General features: G+C 36.6%; 1 protein-coding gene across 2 annotated transcripts in view; it reads left to right on the top strand.

The window, feature by feature from the left end:
• LOC147070207 (uncharacterized) overlaps positions 1-20,227 on the top strand; it is a 115,585-nt gene that overhangs the window by 64,139 nt on the left and 31,219 nt on the right. For both annotated transcript variants that reach the window (XM_085949639.1, XM_085949638.1), the window contains exon 3: positions 17,542-18,034. In XM_085949639.1, the coding sequence (XP_085805765.1) occupies positions 17,542-18,034 (493 nt within the window). The remainder of the gene's footprint in view (positions 1-17,541; positions 18,035-20,227) is intronic.

The following is a 20,227-nucleotide window of genomic DNA, read 5'->3' as shown; positions in this document are numbered from 1 at the left end:
CATTCGCTCGTAAAACCGATTCACCACGCATTTTAAGTTTTACAATGCACGAGCTTCTCTCCTCTCCACTTGAACAATGTTTATCATTATTCAGTATTTACCTTACCTGTGGAATCGCTGGAGAGGGGAATGCTTTTGATGAATGTGGGTTTTGGCAGGATGAACACTGATTACTAAGTGCTATACGGCCAGCTCTTTCCGATATAAAAGCTCACGGTGAACTGCATACTACGTAAAATTTACATAACCAGTAAAAGTAAATAACAGCAATGTTATACGGAATTAGACAGAATCCAAGGAAAATACTTAGCATGTTAAAGTTGTATATGTTCGCATGCCAAAGTTATTTTGGTACTTTGTTGATATTATTAATTGTACCGTCGATTATTTATATTTCAAGCCGAATTCGCGTTAGTGTGTGCATGTAATATCGCTTTATTACGGCCATTTGCATACGCAGGCGAGGCCTTAATAGTGTGTACCAGCGACACTGCGAGATTTCGGCTCGATCTTTGGGGATTTGAGAGATGATTTGATTTGGGATTACGCGACTCGACAGAATACTAAATTTTAATATTTAATTAACACAACAAGAATGTTAGTGATGCAAGGCCGCAATTTATTCGTTATATATATATATATATATAGATAGGACGATTTGGCACCGGAGAACTGGACGCCACGGAATTCGAAAATAAATATACGTTAGGTATTTATAGGTACTATAAAAAAATATTCAATATTATTATTTATACTTCAATGATTATATTATGATTTAATAGTTGGTAAGAATGTAAATATGCAGACGTAAACAATGATTTAATCGTGCATATGTTTAAGTTCCAACGAAAAAAGAGTTTTTTATTTTATATAAAAGGTATGGTAATTCTCAATCCGCGATAAAGAATACATTATGTTAAGAGTAAAATGAATTCAAACTACTAAGTAGTAGATAGAAACTGATTAAAATACCTCGTCTACACGTGTCTACGACAGTGCGGCGTCCAATTGTCCGGAGGCCAGTCCCATTCCCTAGATATTATGTTCTTTTTTTGACATTTCTTTTTTTGGGGTAGCTGCGGATCTAATTAGAGGAGCCAAGGGTGCCAACTGATTTCGAGACCCCTAGGTAAAATGGCTAAAAAGTAGGCCGTCTAATATCGCCGCACACTATCTACCTATGCTGTCCTCATAAAATGAATAACATTAACGGGGCGTTTTACGTGGACGAAGTCGCGCGAAGCGATGAGCGGCACGCGCAACTTAAACGTATAAAACTGTGTGTGAAAATGTTCGTAAACAGTTTTTTTTTTGTTGTACGTTTGAGTTGCGCTCGCCGCTTATCGCTTCGCCGACGTCGCTCATGTAAGACGATCCATAACTCGTAATCCATAACAGTGCCGAACACAGGTCAATTATTGTGTATACAGTATAATGTCATAATTCATAATGCATGTAATATTGCGAATTTCTCTTTTTTGCATATTTTCTATAGATATTCCAACATTGATTATCAATGTTCTAAATTAACATACTGTCAAAACTGTTGAATGTCAGGTACGAAGTGTCAGTGTTGGATCATCTTTATTTTATTCAACATTGTTTCAATCATAGATGTTGTTTCCATGTATTTACAAAAAAAAACATTGAGTACCAACCTACCTACCTACATAAAAAAAATACTAATTCAAGACGTTCACAGCGTGACATTTATAATAAAAAAGAGTAGGAAAATTAAGTTTTACTTAGTATAGGTAGGTACATACCAAAGAATAATCGTAGATTAAAAAATTAAAAATGAAATATTGTTTTTAAAACAATAATCCTAGAATTTTAAAACAAAATAAACAGACCATCATTCAAAATATCTAAGCCTCTGCACTAACTGCCTTACCAGCGCAGCTTTTGTTATTAGTGCCTGATAATGTTTTGATCCAAAAAAGGTCATGGCTGCTACCACGCATATAATCGACGGGTGCATACAAATCAGTGATGACAACCGTACTATAATTATAGTACAATACTTTAATTTTAATTCCGCTAAAAATGTAAAATACTATAATTTTACCCCAATTATACCAAAATACTATAATTTTAAAGGATTCAAGACGAAAATTGTTCTTGTACTATATATTTTTCAGAAACACTACAATTTTTACGCCTTTGTACTATAATCAGCATACAAAAAGATGGCAACACTGATACAAATTCAAATTTTCAAGAGTATCGGATTGGAAGCTATACATACCACGTTGAGAGAAGTGAAACATGCTTTAAAAGCAGAAGTGACTGATCTTTAAGAGCGTGAAAACCGAGCATCTCCGGAGAAAGATTATCACTTGAGATACGAGTATTATCGAAAGGAAAATAATTATACTTATATGTACGTTCAAATCGTTGATATCAATGCTTCAAATAAATATGTCTTAAAGAAAAAAAAATCTGGATACGTTCAAACTTGTAGGAAACCTCACAAGGACTCGTATAGGACAATTGACCCATTTTCAAGAGCCTACTCCGTATTACTGTTCGACAATAAGATCTAGGCGATAACCGGAAGTAGATGGAGTCGAAGTGCGATTAACTAAATAGGAGGGGTTTGTTAGTTCACAGTTTTAACACGTGGGCAACTCGTCTATAACCGGAAGTCGTTGCAGTCGAAGTGCGGTTAAAAACAGGAGGGGCTTATTATTATAGTTCAAAGTTTTAACACGTTGACAAGAAGATATTGTTCGACAGTAAGCACACGTAGAGTGGGACATTTGGATTCTTGAATGCCTTAGCTTGTCTCATAATGAATCCTATAAGCTTGCTTGCATGCAGATCTGTAGAATTAATGTGTGCTTGAGAAGGTAATGTTGAGTCAAACAATATGCTGAGATCTTTGACCTCGGTTTGATGCTGTCGGCTGTAATTTAGCTATTTGACACAATATACCTATTTGCATTTAATCAGATATATTTTCCTGGAAAAGCTAATACAGACAAATTATTTGTTAGTAGGTAGGTATTGAATTCAAGAAAAATATTTAAGTATTGAAATCGTCGCATGTTGATAATAATATTTACTATTTAGAAATTAATATTGTCATCACTATCAGTAATGGAAACATGCACCTTCATTTCTCTTAAGTATGCTTGTCCAAATGTGCAATACTTTTTTGGTTACCTATCGATTAATACCTTCCAACAGGCACTCTTCGCCACTGGCCAAGATTGAGGTCGCCACGAACTCGAGTGATCTTTGAGTTTGACTTTAATTTTCTTTAATGACAGTGGTTAATCCTTCGAAAAGATAAAACACTGCACTTGTTGGGGGCTTGTTGCCAATTATTGTGAGAATAATATTATTGTAAATAGGGGGGATCTCAATTGGCTCACTAATTGCCGACTTACTCATCGTCTGCGATTCCTCGCTTCCTAGTTTGATTGGATCGTCGATTCTTATCTCGTTGCATGTCTCACGCTCTGTGTATGCGGCACACTATCAATTAATTAATAATACTTATTATTATCTCTTCGTCGCTGACTATTGGCTCAGCATCATAAATGATGGATGCTGGTCTAAGCTATTGTGACTCAAAGATTAGTTTGTAATTTATTCAAGACTGCGAGATCATTACTTATTTCATACGATCTTATCTCGTCGTAGGGTCCGTAGCTAATAATAGTACCTACGTATGAAAAGCGAACCTACGTTCATTGATGAATCCAGTGTGTACGATACTATAAACACCACGTTTGGGTCGATATTCCGATGGCTGAAAATATCTTGAATGGCAAAAATTCTGCGGGACTGAAAAATAAAATTTTATATTTTTATATCCTCCGTATATTAGTAAAAGGGAGCTCTTGGCTGGATAGGTGTCTTCCATCTATAGTCTACGTTTGATCACTCTTCATCTTCCATTTCACTTCAACTTTTTAATTCTGGTTTTAACACCCAGTAGTTTTGAGCATGCTTTAGTTTAGTATTCAAACTGTATTCCGCGGACAAATAGACCTAGACTTAATTGTGTAAAATTGTGTTAAAAAAAATGTAATTATTTTGAGATATATTTTTCCAAGGATGGGATGGGGTTCCCCGAAAAAACTTATAGGGGAGCAAGGGGGAATTGGAGCCTACTAAGGAAATTGTTGAAAAAAAGTAACAAAATGTTCTAATCGTTTATTATTAAGACTTGAAATGAGTCCTTTGGTTACATAGTAATAATATTACTGCAATTTCCACTCAAAAATTCTATAACTAAGGTACAAAAAACACATTTGGCTCCAATTACCCCACATGTAGGGTAATGAGAGCCAAAAATTTACCAAATATGTAATGGGAGCTTCATATTTTAATATGATTACAAACACTTATACACATTATAACAGACATAGGTACAATAAAATGTTAAATATTTACTAATGTAATTCAACAAAAATAATATGCTCTAGTACTAAAAATATCAAAAGAATCAACACGTCATGTTATGGAACTAAGCAAAAAACACAAATATAATCTTTCTGGTTTTGGAGGGCATTTTCCAACGAAGTCACCGGCCAACCAGCCTTGAAAGTCGTTAGCTTTCTATTTCTGGGTATCTGGAACAATTAAAATTTTTTCTACTAGTAAAATAGGTGTGAAATTTATATAGGGGCAATGGGAGCCACCTAGGCTTCAATTACCCGAATGTCAACCACTTTGAAGCTTGATAAATAACGTAACCAAACCATTTTAAACCTTGATTCTGAAACTACTAAACAAAAATACATGTATCTGGCTATACAATGGACACAAAATATGATAAAATAAATAAAATTTTAAGTACTTACGTTGATGTTTATGTATTCTAAATTTATATAAGCACTTAGCCCAAAACACACTTCCACTCGCCACGCGCGTGCACGTGCCACTAAGCAGCCGACAGCGATCGACGGGCTTAGCCGACGATTGACGAAGATGTTTTGGTTATTTCCGAGTCATTTTAGTGTTAGATGGTACCTGTTTTGCAGTCGCTCCCATTACCCCACGCTCCCCTAATTCTAAGGGTTCCGTGAGTCGACAAACTTTGAAGACCACTGGTTTAGACTGAATGTGTGGAACGCACTGCGTCAACTGTCACTTCACGGGAGCAGCGTTGTCATCCTTCTATAATAACATGCTAATTTTGATAAAGTATTTTAATAAAATATAGTACACAGAACATTTTTCGTTTTGAACCCTTTAAAAGTACCTTTGATATTAGTATTTTTAGCATATTTTTACATATACCTACATACATTTTCGCGGAATCATTCGGTTGCCAACATTTACGTAATATTCAACAGAAATCCAATGTCGGGGTCAATAGCTACGTGCGCTAGCAGTTTTATCACGAAAAACAGCCATTTTGAAACTGGTTTGAGGCAGCCAATGCGCACGCTACGCACGCACTGCAATGCGTCCTTCTCGCGAAGAAAAAAAATGACTGAATGTAGACACGTTATGGGACATATCTACGCCCTACTTTCACGCGTGAACGACAGAGGTTCACTGTACAACACGTGATCGTACCATACCAATGACATTATTAATGGACAACGCACTCAATACAGTAGCTAGCAAGTATATCGCGCATAGCGATATTCGCACATGCATAGGTAGACGTCACGCAATTTTCATTATGCGATATCACGCATCGGGAATTTATAGCAATATCACCTTTATTGTAATGGTGTGTTAGAACAGTGTTTCCAGTGTCAATGTTCATTTGAGCGAACCCGTTCGAACCGAACCATTCGGCAGATTCGACAAAAAGCATTGGGAGTTTATAGCAATATCACCTTTATTGTAATTGCGTTAGAACTGATTATGCCATTCGGTAGAACCGACATAAAAGTGAGTGTCATTTTTTTCCAGATCCTTCGTCCATATTAATGTCATTGTACCATACAGACAGAATGTGAGCACGCTAGGCATGATTATATTTCTATCTTAGACTATAGATACAGTCTATAGTACAGCAATCAGGGTGGTCGACATCCACCAAGGGGCGACAAACGTATCTTGTTTTTCCCAAATGTGTCCTGCAGGATAAGATAATTAATTAATTAATTAAGATAAGATAATTTAGACGAACACAATGGGTAAGCCAGTTACTGATTGGCCATGATGACTTCGCGTTCAAGCTACACGTTTTTCGTTTGATAGAATATGAGCTAGGATACACGGCATGACCATCAAGAGGCTGGGCACATCCTCTGCGACTAGAGCGACCGAGCGTGAGCTGTTTGCCAGGGTCCGTCCACACATGGGCCCAATTGGCCAACTTTGAGGCATTTAAAAAGTTTGCTGAGTCGTATGGAAGGCTCCTTAGATTCATCACTATCAACTCCTGACTCCTTTGGGTTGACATGGATACAGAGGACACTTAATGTCACTTAAGATAAACGACGGCAGATTATGTCAAGATTTTTTTTTATTTTCTGAACTCTTTAAGCACCACGATGCATGGTTGTTACATCAGTCCCTTGCAGCATCGTCTCGAAACAGGGAAATGTGTCAATACTGAATACAAGCTTCTCATTTAGACACGTACAGCGTTATGGAAGACAGCCTTGCACAAATTGCAATACATGACGGGTGGAGATCGGGTACATCAAATCAGTTCGTGGTTGTATCTACTACTTTCCTCAACACAATAATTTAAAGTTTAAACTTGGCGAACGTAATGCTCAAATTACACGAACCGACGCGATCCTCTCCGATCGCTTGTATCGTAGACAAAATAGAATATTTTCGAATTTCCTGGCACTTCCTGGAGGTTTATAATATGGATTTATCACTTGGTATATCACGTGTTTCACTCACAATACTCTGAGATTTGTGAAGTTTTAGTACCGTCATTACTTTTTGAGTTTATATAATTTGAATGGTCAATACTTGGGGAGGGGGGGGGGGGGTAGAATTATGAAGATTTTTGATAGATAGTAATCATGGTAATTTAACAACAGTTAATTAATAGTAAATAAATATAAACAAAGTATTGTTTTCAGAGTATATTGCCGGTTTTTGTAGAAATTAAAACTCTCTGTGCTAAAAATATATCAATTAATTTATCAGAATTTTGCTGTTTTGTACAATATTATGTATATAATAGAACGAATTTCAATTACATTACATTCAAATTAAGTCTTTCTTTACACTAAAGCTCGTCAATAATTCTTAATATTTTTTTAATTCACCAAGAATGCATCCTAGAATCTAGCTAGATCGTTGGAAATAGTCTCAGTGAAACGGATATATTTGTAAAAAAACTTCAAATATCTTTCAACAAGATATTGTAGTATGTAGTAATGTCTTCATTGAAGTCAAAGACGCGCTTATTCAGCACCCTAGGGCTTAGGCATTTCTCGAGGTTACCATTACCATTTCAATACGGCTTCGGCCACATAGGCAGGTGCTTCGCTAGTCCTGAGCTAGATGATATGCTTGTCTATTAAAAACACTACTTCCACATTGCACGCTACGTGCTTAGGTACAAATTCATTTGGCATTTGGGAGCGCTCAAGCCAACAACGATATGTCACTCTCAAAACTAACCAGAAAGCTACTTCTCACAGAGAATTTAAGTTTAAAATTTCGAAAGTCGCAAATTCGAACTTGGGTGCGTACTGTCAATTAATTCATTCCATGCGTCATAATTCATAGCCTCAAAATATACGGTGTTTGACGTTTGTCATACCTACTGAAGAAATATCCGCCATCTTGAAAAATCCATAGACAATAGCAAAATCACTAGGTGATACAATAAAAATAACCAACACGTTTGTTCGCCGGGAGACTCACGAGGTGACTCATAATCACGTAGCGAGGCACGAAGCGTGCAGTGTGGCCATTGCGATAAAATAGTGTGCGTTCGTTCACTAGGATATGTTACCTAGCACGCAGACACCAAGCAAGTCACCTGCCTATGTAGCCGAAGCCTACGGGTCTGAACACAAATAAATATTTGTACGAATTATCTATAGTTTATTCTTTTCGTTATGATAGATTCATATGATATTACTGTATAACTACAGCTTTATAAGTTTATAAGTAGAAAATTTACTAGTCGTGACTTCGTGCAATAAGCTCAAAAATTTTCTAGTTACCAGAAGACGGGTCTGCGAGTCTGTGGGACTGGTACTGTAATGTTCCCATAACATAGGCGTTGTTATGTGCCCAATTAACACTTATTATCTGTGCAAATATCATACATTCATCATTGTTTACAATCTGGACAGTAAAATTTAATTAAATCACTACAATTATCTATGTGTCCATCGTAATTTCTCTGATATCATGGTGAATTGCAAGTTAATGATAATTTTCCTGAATACAATCAATCATAGAAACGATTTTTCATGTTCATCTGATATGATAAGCGGCTTATTGTTGGCGAAAATCTTAAGACTTGTTAATTAGATTTCCTTTATAATAGCAGTAAATAAATACAACTATTATCTCTGATTGATTAACCGATGTTTACGTGAATATTATTGAAGACTTGGCAAGGGCATTATAAAAATTAATATTTATAACAATAGTAGCTGTCAGGTGTATGTTTGAAATCTACTACCTACTTACAAAATACATTCTTATTGTACCTACGTTGTCTTTTCCGTTCTAAAGAATATGTTTATGTAACTTACTTGCTTTTTGGAGGTGGCTCTAAAAACTCCTTGCATTTTCTATGTCAAAGATAGGTTCAACCATAGACTATAGATACATCGGTTCAACTCTACCCCTTTAATACGTCTCCATGTATCGTTCTCTCCTACATATCTACGTAGGTATATATTAATATCTCTCAAGCGTTACAGATAAATCAAGACAAATTGTATTACCTATAATGTAATTTGCAATGTCAGAATTTCTACGGTTTTGCTATTTTTATTTTGAGCGCTGTTTACATGTGCATGTGCTTACTCGAATGCAATATTTAATAATTTAAAATGGCTGCATAAAGTTATTTTGATAGCTCGCTTAGGAGTATGTTATAAATAATTCAATGATGTATAATTTTGCAATGATTCGGGTGAGTCATTGCCTCATTGTTTGTGATGCTGCGCGTTGCCATGTCAGATTAAATTTATTCGCCGTTTTTTTTATGAAGGTCGTGGTTCGCTAATAATTGAATAATAATTATTTAATTTAAAATAATATTTATTATATTATGAAATTATGGTAATACTAATAGAATAATAGGTTGTTTGTTTTCTGATTTTTTCACCGTTGATAATTTTCGTGTGAAATTCTAATTAAGTTACTGCTTAATGTTATCAATTATCATAATATGCCTAGTAGAATGGTGTCAGTTTCTTGTATTATTTAAGGTGGTTTTAAAGTATCATTTTTGCTGTCCGATCAGTCTTCGTTTCAGTCGAGCTGTCAGTTAAACTGACGTGTAAATGCAAAACTGAAACGGCTGACTGAAACCGAAACGGGTAGATTTTCCACCAGTTATCGTATCCGTTTTTAGAGTTGCCAGTTAAACTGACGTGTATTTTTCATACCACTTTTCTCATTTCGATTGAAATATTGTTATTTATTCAAATATAGGTACTGTATTAGAAAGTTATTATTCATTTTTCCGACCATGTCTGATCCTAGTAAGATCATAATATGGGCCTCCACAGAGTGGAGGTTTGTATTAACAGATTTTGTTTTTACGAGAAATGAATATATGTTAATACAAACTTCTACTCTGTGGAGGCCCATATGATTCTATTAGGATCGGACATGGTCGGAAAAATAATTTTAAAGAGGCAGAAACGAAAATAGCACTGTTTTCGAATAGCATAATACATTTGACCTACGAGATATTATTACGAGCGGTCGTTCATTTCATTTGAATAGTGGCCCTGACAATGGAATTATTTTTGTTTTCGCACACGAAAATGGCAACACCGAGCTTTTGACCAAAGAAGGAGTGCTGTGACTTTCCGTGTAACCTGTGACCAACAATCATAGTGCGATGGCGCTATTTTTACATGACTTTGAATAATTTTAGTATCAAATCATGGTGAATGAGTTGTTGCACGACATTCGATACTTATGTGACGACAAAATATATCAAGTATTATTTCGTTAAAAAAACAACGTTGCATTAATATAATATAAAATTATATATTTATTAGTTACTAAGGCCATCCATATACTGTAAACAGTGTAAACGTATGCGGTTTAGAACCGTGTGCCATACTAAGCTTATGATTTCTGTTCATGAAAATATATTTTCACAAAGTTTCCAAGTGTAAGTTTATGGTGTAAAATGAATAAACGGATACGATCAGATGCTTATAATATAATTTGTGAAAATATATTTCCATGAACAGAAATGATAAGTTTAGTATGGCACACTGTTCTAAACCGCATACGGTTTCAGTCTATGGATGGCCTGTAAGACTGTCTATTGGAGGTAGGTAAACGATTCGAAACCGAAAAGAACCGCACATACTTAGGCACTACCTATGCGCTATAAAAATCTGTATTGATCACGCGCGACGTAAGTGAAAGCTTTTATCTTGATGAAAATTTTATTCAGCTTTCATTAATAATTGTTCACATTCTTAAATTGAGACAATTGGTTTATAAATACTGAAGTACTCGTGAATTGTCAAGGGTAAACGCAGTCAATATGCCATCGGCGCCTGTCGCGATATTGCAAATTTGTAATAGGTATTTTAAAATTTAAAAAAATGTGACACTCATTTTGATGCAGCTGAATCGGATTTCCTCTTAAGAATTTTCACTTCAATAGTCTTTTTAAGATGCCATTTTAAAAGATCACATAAGTACAATGTTCTATCGTCTAGAGCAGTGGTTTCCAAACTTTATGTCACCACGCCTCCCTTTTAAAAAAAACTAATCTTGGCGCCTCCCCCCCATTAAATAATACAGACACCTTTTTAAATAGTCAACAATGTACTAATACAAAAATGAAAAAATATAAACAAGGTTTTACTAAGTACTTATATATTCATTTTTAAATTAATTGGTTTTTCATGCGATGAATGTGCTTGTTTATCAGCCCAATCAATTTCAATAGTAGTCAATCCAAATGTATCATCGTTCATTGACAAATGGATTCTATCATGGGCCCCACATCCTGAAGCGGGCCCCGAGATCAGGATCTTTCAACCATATACCTATTTAAAATATTTAATAGCCCTGAAACAGAACAGCGGCGCAGGGGACTTTTTTACTATTAATAAAGTAATGTTAAAAGTGCATTATCAAACTAACCAAGAACTCAGTAAATAGATTTTTGTTTGCTTCAATATATATCTGGCGTAGAAATAATTTAAATGTGGATACATGGCGAACTTATTTTTTTTGTAATTTTGATTTCCAAAGCTCCAAATTTTTATGAATGCCTTCACTTTGTCTTTTTAAATTAGTGAATGCATTAGTGGTCCTTGCATTGATTTATTCACTCATTTTTTTTAATCGTTCGTAAACAAACTTGCGTCAAATTTCAACATTATGATTTGACCCTTTTATTCAGACTTAATTTTTTCACGAGATAGCTAGCGCGCTTCACAATAGTGTAGACTGTAGAATCACGAGGTATTATAAAATTTGACTCCATATTTTCAGACTGGTTTGCAAACAACCTTTTATATGACTGTTTTTTGTATAGTTTATAACTAGCGGCCGTTTTATAAACTATGCGTTTGCAAACTGCAAACCTGCGGCTACATTAATTTTTTCTTCAATTTTAAATAAATTCAACATCTACATATTCAAATAAATATTTGTCACGTCACTTTCACTGTATGAAAATATGGATTCTGCTTTTAAGTGAATTGTGTTAAACGTTTCGTGCCTCCCATAGCAACACTCCGCGCCTCCCAGTTTGGAAATCGCCGGTGTAGAGTGTAGACTGTAGAGGAAGGTCTTCTAGTTTTAATTGTGGCCACGACGAAATCACTTCGGAACGGTGTTAGTGTCATTTGAAAGTAACGACCCAACACATAAATGAGTCGCCTACACTGCCAGATGAATCTGACACGATTCTACTTATGTTTTAATAAACCCGAAATGAACTCGTCGGTAACTTTGAAATCAAATAACCTGACATAATCCATGAGCACGTAATCGATTCTGTTGACTTATATACATCATGTGAGCATGCATCATGCCTCAAACCAATATCTGCCAATAAGTGAGTAGAAGAATTACACTGGCAAACAAATCCTATTGTGGTTTACAGATGGCTTCTGATCAAGACTCATTTGGAAAAAAAATAAAGTACATAAAGCCATATAAAGCCCGTATCTAACATATGGATTGCAATTTTGAGGCTTACCAAAATAAGATGGGGGTTATAGATCAGCCTCTATGTCACAGCGCTGCATGTGCTGACACTCTTCCGTCACATGGTTTTTGTTCGCTAGTATGTTGACTTGTCATAGCAGATACTCTCTCTGGCACTATTGAGAGGAATCAAAAGCTTTCATTTTTGTTTTTCCTCCTCACAATACACTCAAAATAATGGCCTTCGTCTGCTTCCACAAAGGTTTAGGCGTTTGTTAATAATACTCCACCCAATATCAAGCACACACTGAGTTTAGACGCGGTGAAAGTAAATGCGGCGGGGGGAGGGTTTTAGTTCCAGAAACGACCATGGTGACGTAGAAAACTCGATATGAAAGTCGCTCTGTAGCCGGGTGGGTATCTTTGAAGGGAAGCTGTTGAGAATGGTTTATGGACTCTTTGGAGTCGTATACGACGAGGAAGACACGTCGAAAGGAAGGTACAAGTACGAGCCATTAGATCTTCAACAGCCACATCTCGAATGCCTCCACTTCCTGTGATTAAAAATAAATTGTTTTAACTTACATTTTAATTAACCATTAAGTTTTACTTATTTTCTCTTTTTTATTTTCGATTTTGCACTGTTTTTTGTTTGTTTTAATGTATTCATGTATTCGGTTTGGCTTCTAAAAGTTTCGTAGCCCTTAGGCACCTATTGCCGACAATATCGGAGAAATCAACCCTATACACACCGGCGATGAATTCGGTTGTAGGTATGTTGTTCGCTGAAATTTACACGTCATTTCTCAGCTTCGTCGGCGTGTCTTACCCCACTCGATATGTGTCATTAAACATGGCCCGCAACAATTTATTTCCATGTTACTTACTCCTATCTACCACCGTTTCCCCTATCTAGTATCTAGTAGGTAGAGTTTGTTTCATCTGGTAACGTCGCTGGCAAGATTTGTGTAGGCATGCCGGTAAATCACCTGCTCATTCTACTGAGCTGTCTGTATACATACTTTCAATAATGATAGAATATTCAATTCCTGTCCAATTGGTATAGCCCTCATCTGACACCAATTGACATGTAAATATGTCGTATTTATTTGTATGTGTGCTGGCTACTAATTTATGCCCCAAATGTAATCTGTAACCACAGTCCGATACAACGGGAGTTATGTCAACACTGCCGGCAATGGCGACACGATCTATCATGCGTCCCGTTTTTAGGTAGCCTATCCCGTTGTCCCCAAGCACAGCTTAGGGACGCCGAAATGTCCCGTTTTCAGGAAGAGAGCAACACATTGTAACAATTTCAATTTATTTTCACGTGTTCATTCCTGTTCTTTTCATTAATAAATAAAAATTATGAAGAAATATGCGTTTTCTTGAATACGCATAGGTACTAGGTATTACCTAAAAATTATTAGATGTCCCGTTTTGAGGGAAAAAATAAATGGTCACGTTATCTATGCTTATAATCAAATTTGAGCGTCTGTCCGTTTATTCGGTTATCACTAAAAAAGTACCGAACCATTATTGGCGAAACTCGCATTGCGGGGCTAAGTACCAACGTAGTAGACTTTCATCTCGCTTCTCGATATCTCAAAGGAAATTTCTAGAAAATAACGCACTTGCAACAGTATGAGGTGAGGCGCGGGTAATAGAAACGCGTGCCTCGAAATCGAACAATTAGTAATTCGAATTAGTCTATTTCTTTATTGTGAATATCTGTCTAATTTATCTTTCAGTGACAAAGTCGTGAACGATCTCTATTACAATGTAAAAATGAACCCTGCCTCCTTCTTGCACGCCAGGTGTCACTCTTGCATGGTATGCGTTTTCACGGGCATGTCGTGTTTCAGCTGCATTATTATTCTATTCACGAATTTTATCACACAAGATGAACAAATAATTTGTATGCCTTCAAAGTTCATGTACCTATTATGAACGTGAATCTGTGTGCCCGGTATCACTACGTGAAATGGTTTCTAATATAGCAGGCATATCCAACGTCAAGTAGGCTGTGATCTATCCAGTATGAAGGCTGGCAGTGATCTACAACCCTCTCCTCTTGTGATTCTTCAACTTAAAAAAAAATATTACATTAAAATTTGACTGAGATTATTGTAAAAATAATAACTAAAATAATAGGTGCTTGTAGAAAACCAGAAATGTTATAAACCAATATGTAGATATCTGAAAATACATCTGGATTTGAATTTTGTTCACCATCTGTTGGATATCAGCCGAGTACGTACTGGATGGGAGCCAGCTTCAGGGAATTCTAAAGGTGTTCATCTGTCATGTTGGAACCTTGCTCTTCGTTATGCACATTCACACATTAAATAAATTTAACCGAAACTTGAGTGTAAAATTTTACTACATCTTCTCAAATTGGTCAAATTATTATACTGCCCAAAGAGTCTACTGCGTGACGGTCACAGGAAACTACGCATATTTTCATGCAGGAACGTTGATTACTCTTCGTCATCTTTACGTATTATGAAAATGCAGATTTACACACATAAGCTGAACCGAAACATGATTGTAGAATTTTATTGTATCTACTCAAATTAGTCTACTGTCTAAAGAATATACCTACCTACTGCGCAAATGTGTAGTTTGTAGCGTGGTGATTTTTCTTCTCTTCTTTGGCCATATCCGCCTCTTAGTTGGAGTATATGGACACCACGCGGCGCCTTGATATGTCCTGTCGATCGCCAGTCCTCTTGCATCGTTCCAGGTTGAATCAGAATCCCGTAGCTCCGCCGTATACACTATAATATATAGTATTTAGCGTCCTTCAAGGACGCCGGAATTCGGTTGGATTGAAGAACAGGCAAACCAGGTTGAAGCTTCTGGCATCCGCAGCACGTGGCCGAACCAGGTCCAACGTCGCCTCTTCCACTCTCCAACGTCTCCACTCTCAGCGTGATGATTCACTTCTACTCTTTCTATCACTCCTGCGATAGGGCGTGTAGGTTATGCTTCCCATTCAAAATCTCTATAAAACCATATTATATTATTACAAGTGTACATGCTTTTTACATTTTCACGATTCAATTCTTATGGGCCCCTATGGTATGATAGACCAACATGCATCCCGCGATCGACGCGTTGGACATGCCCGTTAAATAGCATTGTTATTGTATCGTACCATATTTTGTACCTTCATATTGTTACTATGGGGTCGTTATGCGGGTTTGGTATAAGTACACGCGCACGGATGCGACTTGAGGAATACAGGAAGTGCTAGTGCGGTGCCCTATGCATATTGAGTGTCGATAGGGACTGCAATGGTGCCGGTATTTTATTATTAATACTCAAGTGAAAACTCGTTGAATAAAAAATGTATTTAGTTTTATCGTCTGCGGAAACGACCACTAACCACAGTCACCGGTGGTAATCCGGACTCTGCTATAGAGTGATCTGGACTCAGTATAGAGTTCTGCAGCACTTTTTGTAAATAGTTGTAAATACCTGTATATAGTTATCGTGTGTGCGTGGCCTTATAGAGTAAAGTCAGCCACCATGATTACTTAGTTGTCGTATTCATTATTCATCACTGTCGAGGATCGTGATTCCGTTAAAAACCTCCCCATGTTATATCTATCGAGAGGCCCTTCGCGCTTCACGCAGTCGGACCATTGAATGTGAATACCCTCTCTTCCGCTGACGACGAGCGTCTTCAAATTGTTGTTATCTCTTCTGGTTGGCCAAAGGTAATCGAAAAATATAAATTTGATTCTAAATATTTAAAGTTTTTTTTCATGATAATTATTGTCATGTTGATAGTAATGTTAATATCATTGATTGAATAAAATTATATGTAGGTGCGTGAAAAATAGTTAAAAACCGGTAATTTGGAGTATCCAACGAAACCCGTTGTAGGGATCCTTATCAACCCTAGCATATATCAATATTAGGGTTACCAACTATGCCTGGGACAAATCCGAGATCACCATTAAATTCGTCATAAAAAAATCCTCCCAAATTCAGACTATAGGTATTTTTAAACGCCTTTCTGCCCTCTAAAAAAATTCCCACCGAAGTCTGTTTCTGCAACTTTATTTTTCCTATCTTTGATAATGACTAATTTCCTCTTCACAGTTAGGTTTAGCAGCTTTTTTTACATATTCTTAACAGGTTCCACGTATTTTCCGACCTGCCTATTACAAAAATAAATGTGTTGTGATCAATCTTTGCTCTTTTTCTAAAATTCTGGGACCTCATGCTTCCCAGTTGTGGTTCAATCGGAGTCCTGGACAAGGTTTTATTTTCTGGAATAATCCCGGCAAAACCGAGACGGTTGGCAACCCTAATCCGTAGTAATATTATATTTTAATTCTCATCATAATAATATGACTGAGTGAACAAGAACTGAGAGATGTAGACAGGAAGTAAGTCTATCACCTGTTGTTTAGGCTTACCTCTTGATAATTATCATGTTGTGACTAAATTATATGATATTAGACTTGATAGCTGGTAAATACAGGGGCAAATGGAGGAAATAATTTGGTCTTACCATTTATTTATGGCTTAAAAAATAAGAGTTAATCTTGTGGTAGAATGTTTTACAGAAGTCACATTCATATAGGTATTATATTAGTTTTAGAAGTAGGTATTCTTGCAGTTAAATTTCTATTTTTAATTGTCGTTTGTATTCTTTATACCTACAATGTCTATGATTATACTTTCCAAATAGATTGAAAACAAGCTCTTCCAATTAGGTATACAATAATATTATATAAGATGAGGATATCGTAGATGAATTAGATACGTCTAACAGAAAATGTAGTATTCTATGTTTATAAATGCAATTTTACGCGTTTGTCCATTTAGAATTTGTGTAATAAATAGTTCGTTTTATAAAATAAAAATACTTAATTCAGACTTGTAGCGTCAACGCAGGGCGTTTTTACCTCTCAGTGCGACCTTGGCAAATTGGCAAATAAATCTCAGAGTATGAATGCGATATTTGCCATGAATACATCTCCAATTCGAAATGACTTAATGACTAAATGACCTAACCTAACCTAACCTAACCTAACCTAACCTAACCTAACCTATCCCCTTTCCAATTTGACTTTCATAGGCCTACAAATAGGTATTACGTAAATTTGGCGCGTAAAGATACGTCAGTTTGGTGACGTTCAAATTGGTGGATTAGTTAATGCCTTTTTCATCATCGATTATGATACGGCAATGATATGATATCAATAGTTACAGGATTCATACTAATAATTACCTTATTTCCTCTTGTTGCAGAGATCCGCCCATCCGGGCAGCGCCTACCACCCTGAGGTGATGGAGATGCCGGCGCCCGCGAGGGTCGGCCAACCGCAGGCCGTCCCCGTGGACACCGGCATCGTCAATCCGATCGTGGACCGAGAGTTCACCATCTTCGTGCCCCTGGCCGTCGGGACCAGCCGACCATCTCCTGAACGAGTCCCGGAGGCTCACGTCAGCCCCCAGCAACCTTACCGCCCACCCGACAACGGTAACAACTACCCCCAGTTCGAGGACAACAATAACGGACCTATATCGGCCCAGGAACTGGAGAACATTGTGAACAATAATGCCGAGAATTACATCGTCAGCGAGTACGAGAACAGGAATCTGAACGCGAACCGCTCGGCTGAGGAGAGGGACAACGATGTCATGATGATGCCGAGCTTCTCCAGGAATATTTCGCCGCCTGTTGCAGCGCCCAGGAGTAATATTTCCGAGGATAGACTCGATCAGCACAAGGATTGGTTTGGTATGTTCACACCATTATTACTTTTTTATTTCTAAATAATGACGTAATGGCAGTATGATATCTCAGGGCCGCCCCGAGGGATTTGGTCACCCACGTGCGAAATCTCAAATCTCTAACCCTCTCATTAAAAAAAACATGATTTAAAAAAATGCTATTACACTAATGTTTTACTACTACGCTACTGTAATTAGGTCTCATAGCCTGTTGTAGTCGTAAAAAGAGAAATAAACAGACAAAGGACAACTCTGTCCATCAGTGGCGCACCCAGGATTTAATATTGGGGGGGGGGCCCAAGGAGGAGAATTTAAATTAGTCCCATAGGCTCTTTTTCTCCTTCACAGCCTAATTTTTCGTTTATCAACCTTTTGTCTATTGCACTCGGTGTACCTACACCATGGTCCCCACATCCTGAAACGGGCCCTCAGGCTAGGATATTTGGCGGCCCCCCTACCTACCGCTAAGATTAAAGGCAGTGTGAAACACTACATTAACTTTTTTCAAATTGTGTTTTAGTTCAAATTAACGGTACTCATACAGTGAATTATTGGCGATTTTAATACATCTACTTTAATAATGGAGCTGTCGAGTATCGACACATAATAATCAAAAAGTATATTGCACAATTATATAATTGAAAATGTTCATGGCCATGAAGTATAATAGCGCCGCAGGCGACTTTTTTACTATTAAATATGGTTTATGATGTGTGTTTATCTCACTTATCTGGTCAACCCGACACGCCGGGCCCCCCACAGCCCGCGCCCCCAGGCTAGAGCCCTATCAGCCCTCCCCAGCCATGACCTACACCACTCCGGAATTAGGGTGAACACCGAGAATTTTTTGACGGTTCCATTAGGGATTGGGTTTCTAAAAAAACCCGACATTAATGTTTCGAAATTTTTGTGTTAGAAATTAAAATCTAAGAAATTTTTCTAAAAAGGGTGCTGGAGAATAATTACAAATCATTTTTTTGTCGTGTTTTTATTTGTCTAAGCCCAAGGTATAGTTTATTGCCTTTCAATGTTTAAAATCATTCTGATAATTTTCATTTTTGGGGGGTACCAGGGCCCCTTGCCCCCCCCCCCCCTGGGTGCGCCACTGCTGTCCATCCTTCAATTGGGCTGGTCGGTTATTGTGACCTAGTTTTCACAAGGGGAACTAACTTTGTATTGTTTGTATTTTTAAATTTGCGGTCTGTTAACATTTGAGAGTGTAAAGATGTGGTGGAAGCAGCGGTGATCGATCCGTCAGAAAATTCAAAAGGGGCCGCTTAATAGCTCAAACCAGTCATGTAATTATTTATCTGAATAGAATGTTTTTTTTATTCTTTTAAATAATATTATCAATGTAGATATAGATGTCACAGAACAAGCGATCAACAATGTTCTATCCAATGACGTCCATTGGGAGTAGGCATGGCATGTGACGCTTAGAGACAGCAAATTGAGAATATTTTGTACCTACATCTTTTTGATAATGGAGGATTATCTGTGGACGTGATTTTTGCCACCTGTGACACCTGCAGCGCTAAAGTCTTGTCTTATCTCATTATTGAAAGTTTATATTAGATTTTGTTTAAATGCACCTTTATTGTTGAACCCACTATAAATTCACAAAAGCTATTAAAATGAATACTCAATTTGTAGTCATATACTGGTGTATGCATGTATTGTTTTTTTTGTTTATGCCAATAAATTTAATTACTTAACTACTTTTAATGTATGTTTGTATAATGTATACAAAATAAAATAAAAAATTCGATTGTTAATTTTTTTTATCATAACTCAAAATCAATCACTGCATGGTCTCTATGACAATAAACATGCCATTGAGTGAAGGAAAAGCATCTGTGATATGTTGTTATTATATAAACAATTCTAATCATCCAAAAATAAATTGATACTGTAATAATTGTATGCAAATATATTATAAAAGTCTGCTAATTCCTGTTATTTCAGTATGCTTTAAATGCCACTACATCCTTGACCTTTGCTTTATATGCATTGCTGTTTTTTTTATTACCCATTTCAATGATTTATTTACATTTACTATACACACTGAACTGGTAACATTTTGTACTAGACAATATTTGAATATTTCAAAGTCACTTTATGACTTTCCTTATTAGATGATATTAGTCATACTTGCAACACTGGTCGTTGATTGATTAATGTTTATTTTATTTTTTTTATT

Source organism: Rhyacophila brunnea, unplaced genomic scaffold (assembly GCF_057557595.1).
Source record: "Rhyacophila brunnea isolate RB1 unplaced genomic scaffold, BYU_Rbru_1.0 scaffold_22, whole genome shotgun sequence".
In the NCBI taxonomy this organism is placed as follows: Eukaryota; Metazoa; Arthropoda; class Insecta; order Trichoptera; family Rhyacophilidae; genus Rhyacophila; species Rhyacophila brunnea.
Note: the sequence above shows the minus strand (reverse complement) of the source record. Positions and strands in the feature narration are given on the sequence as shown.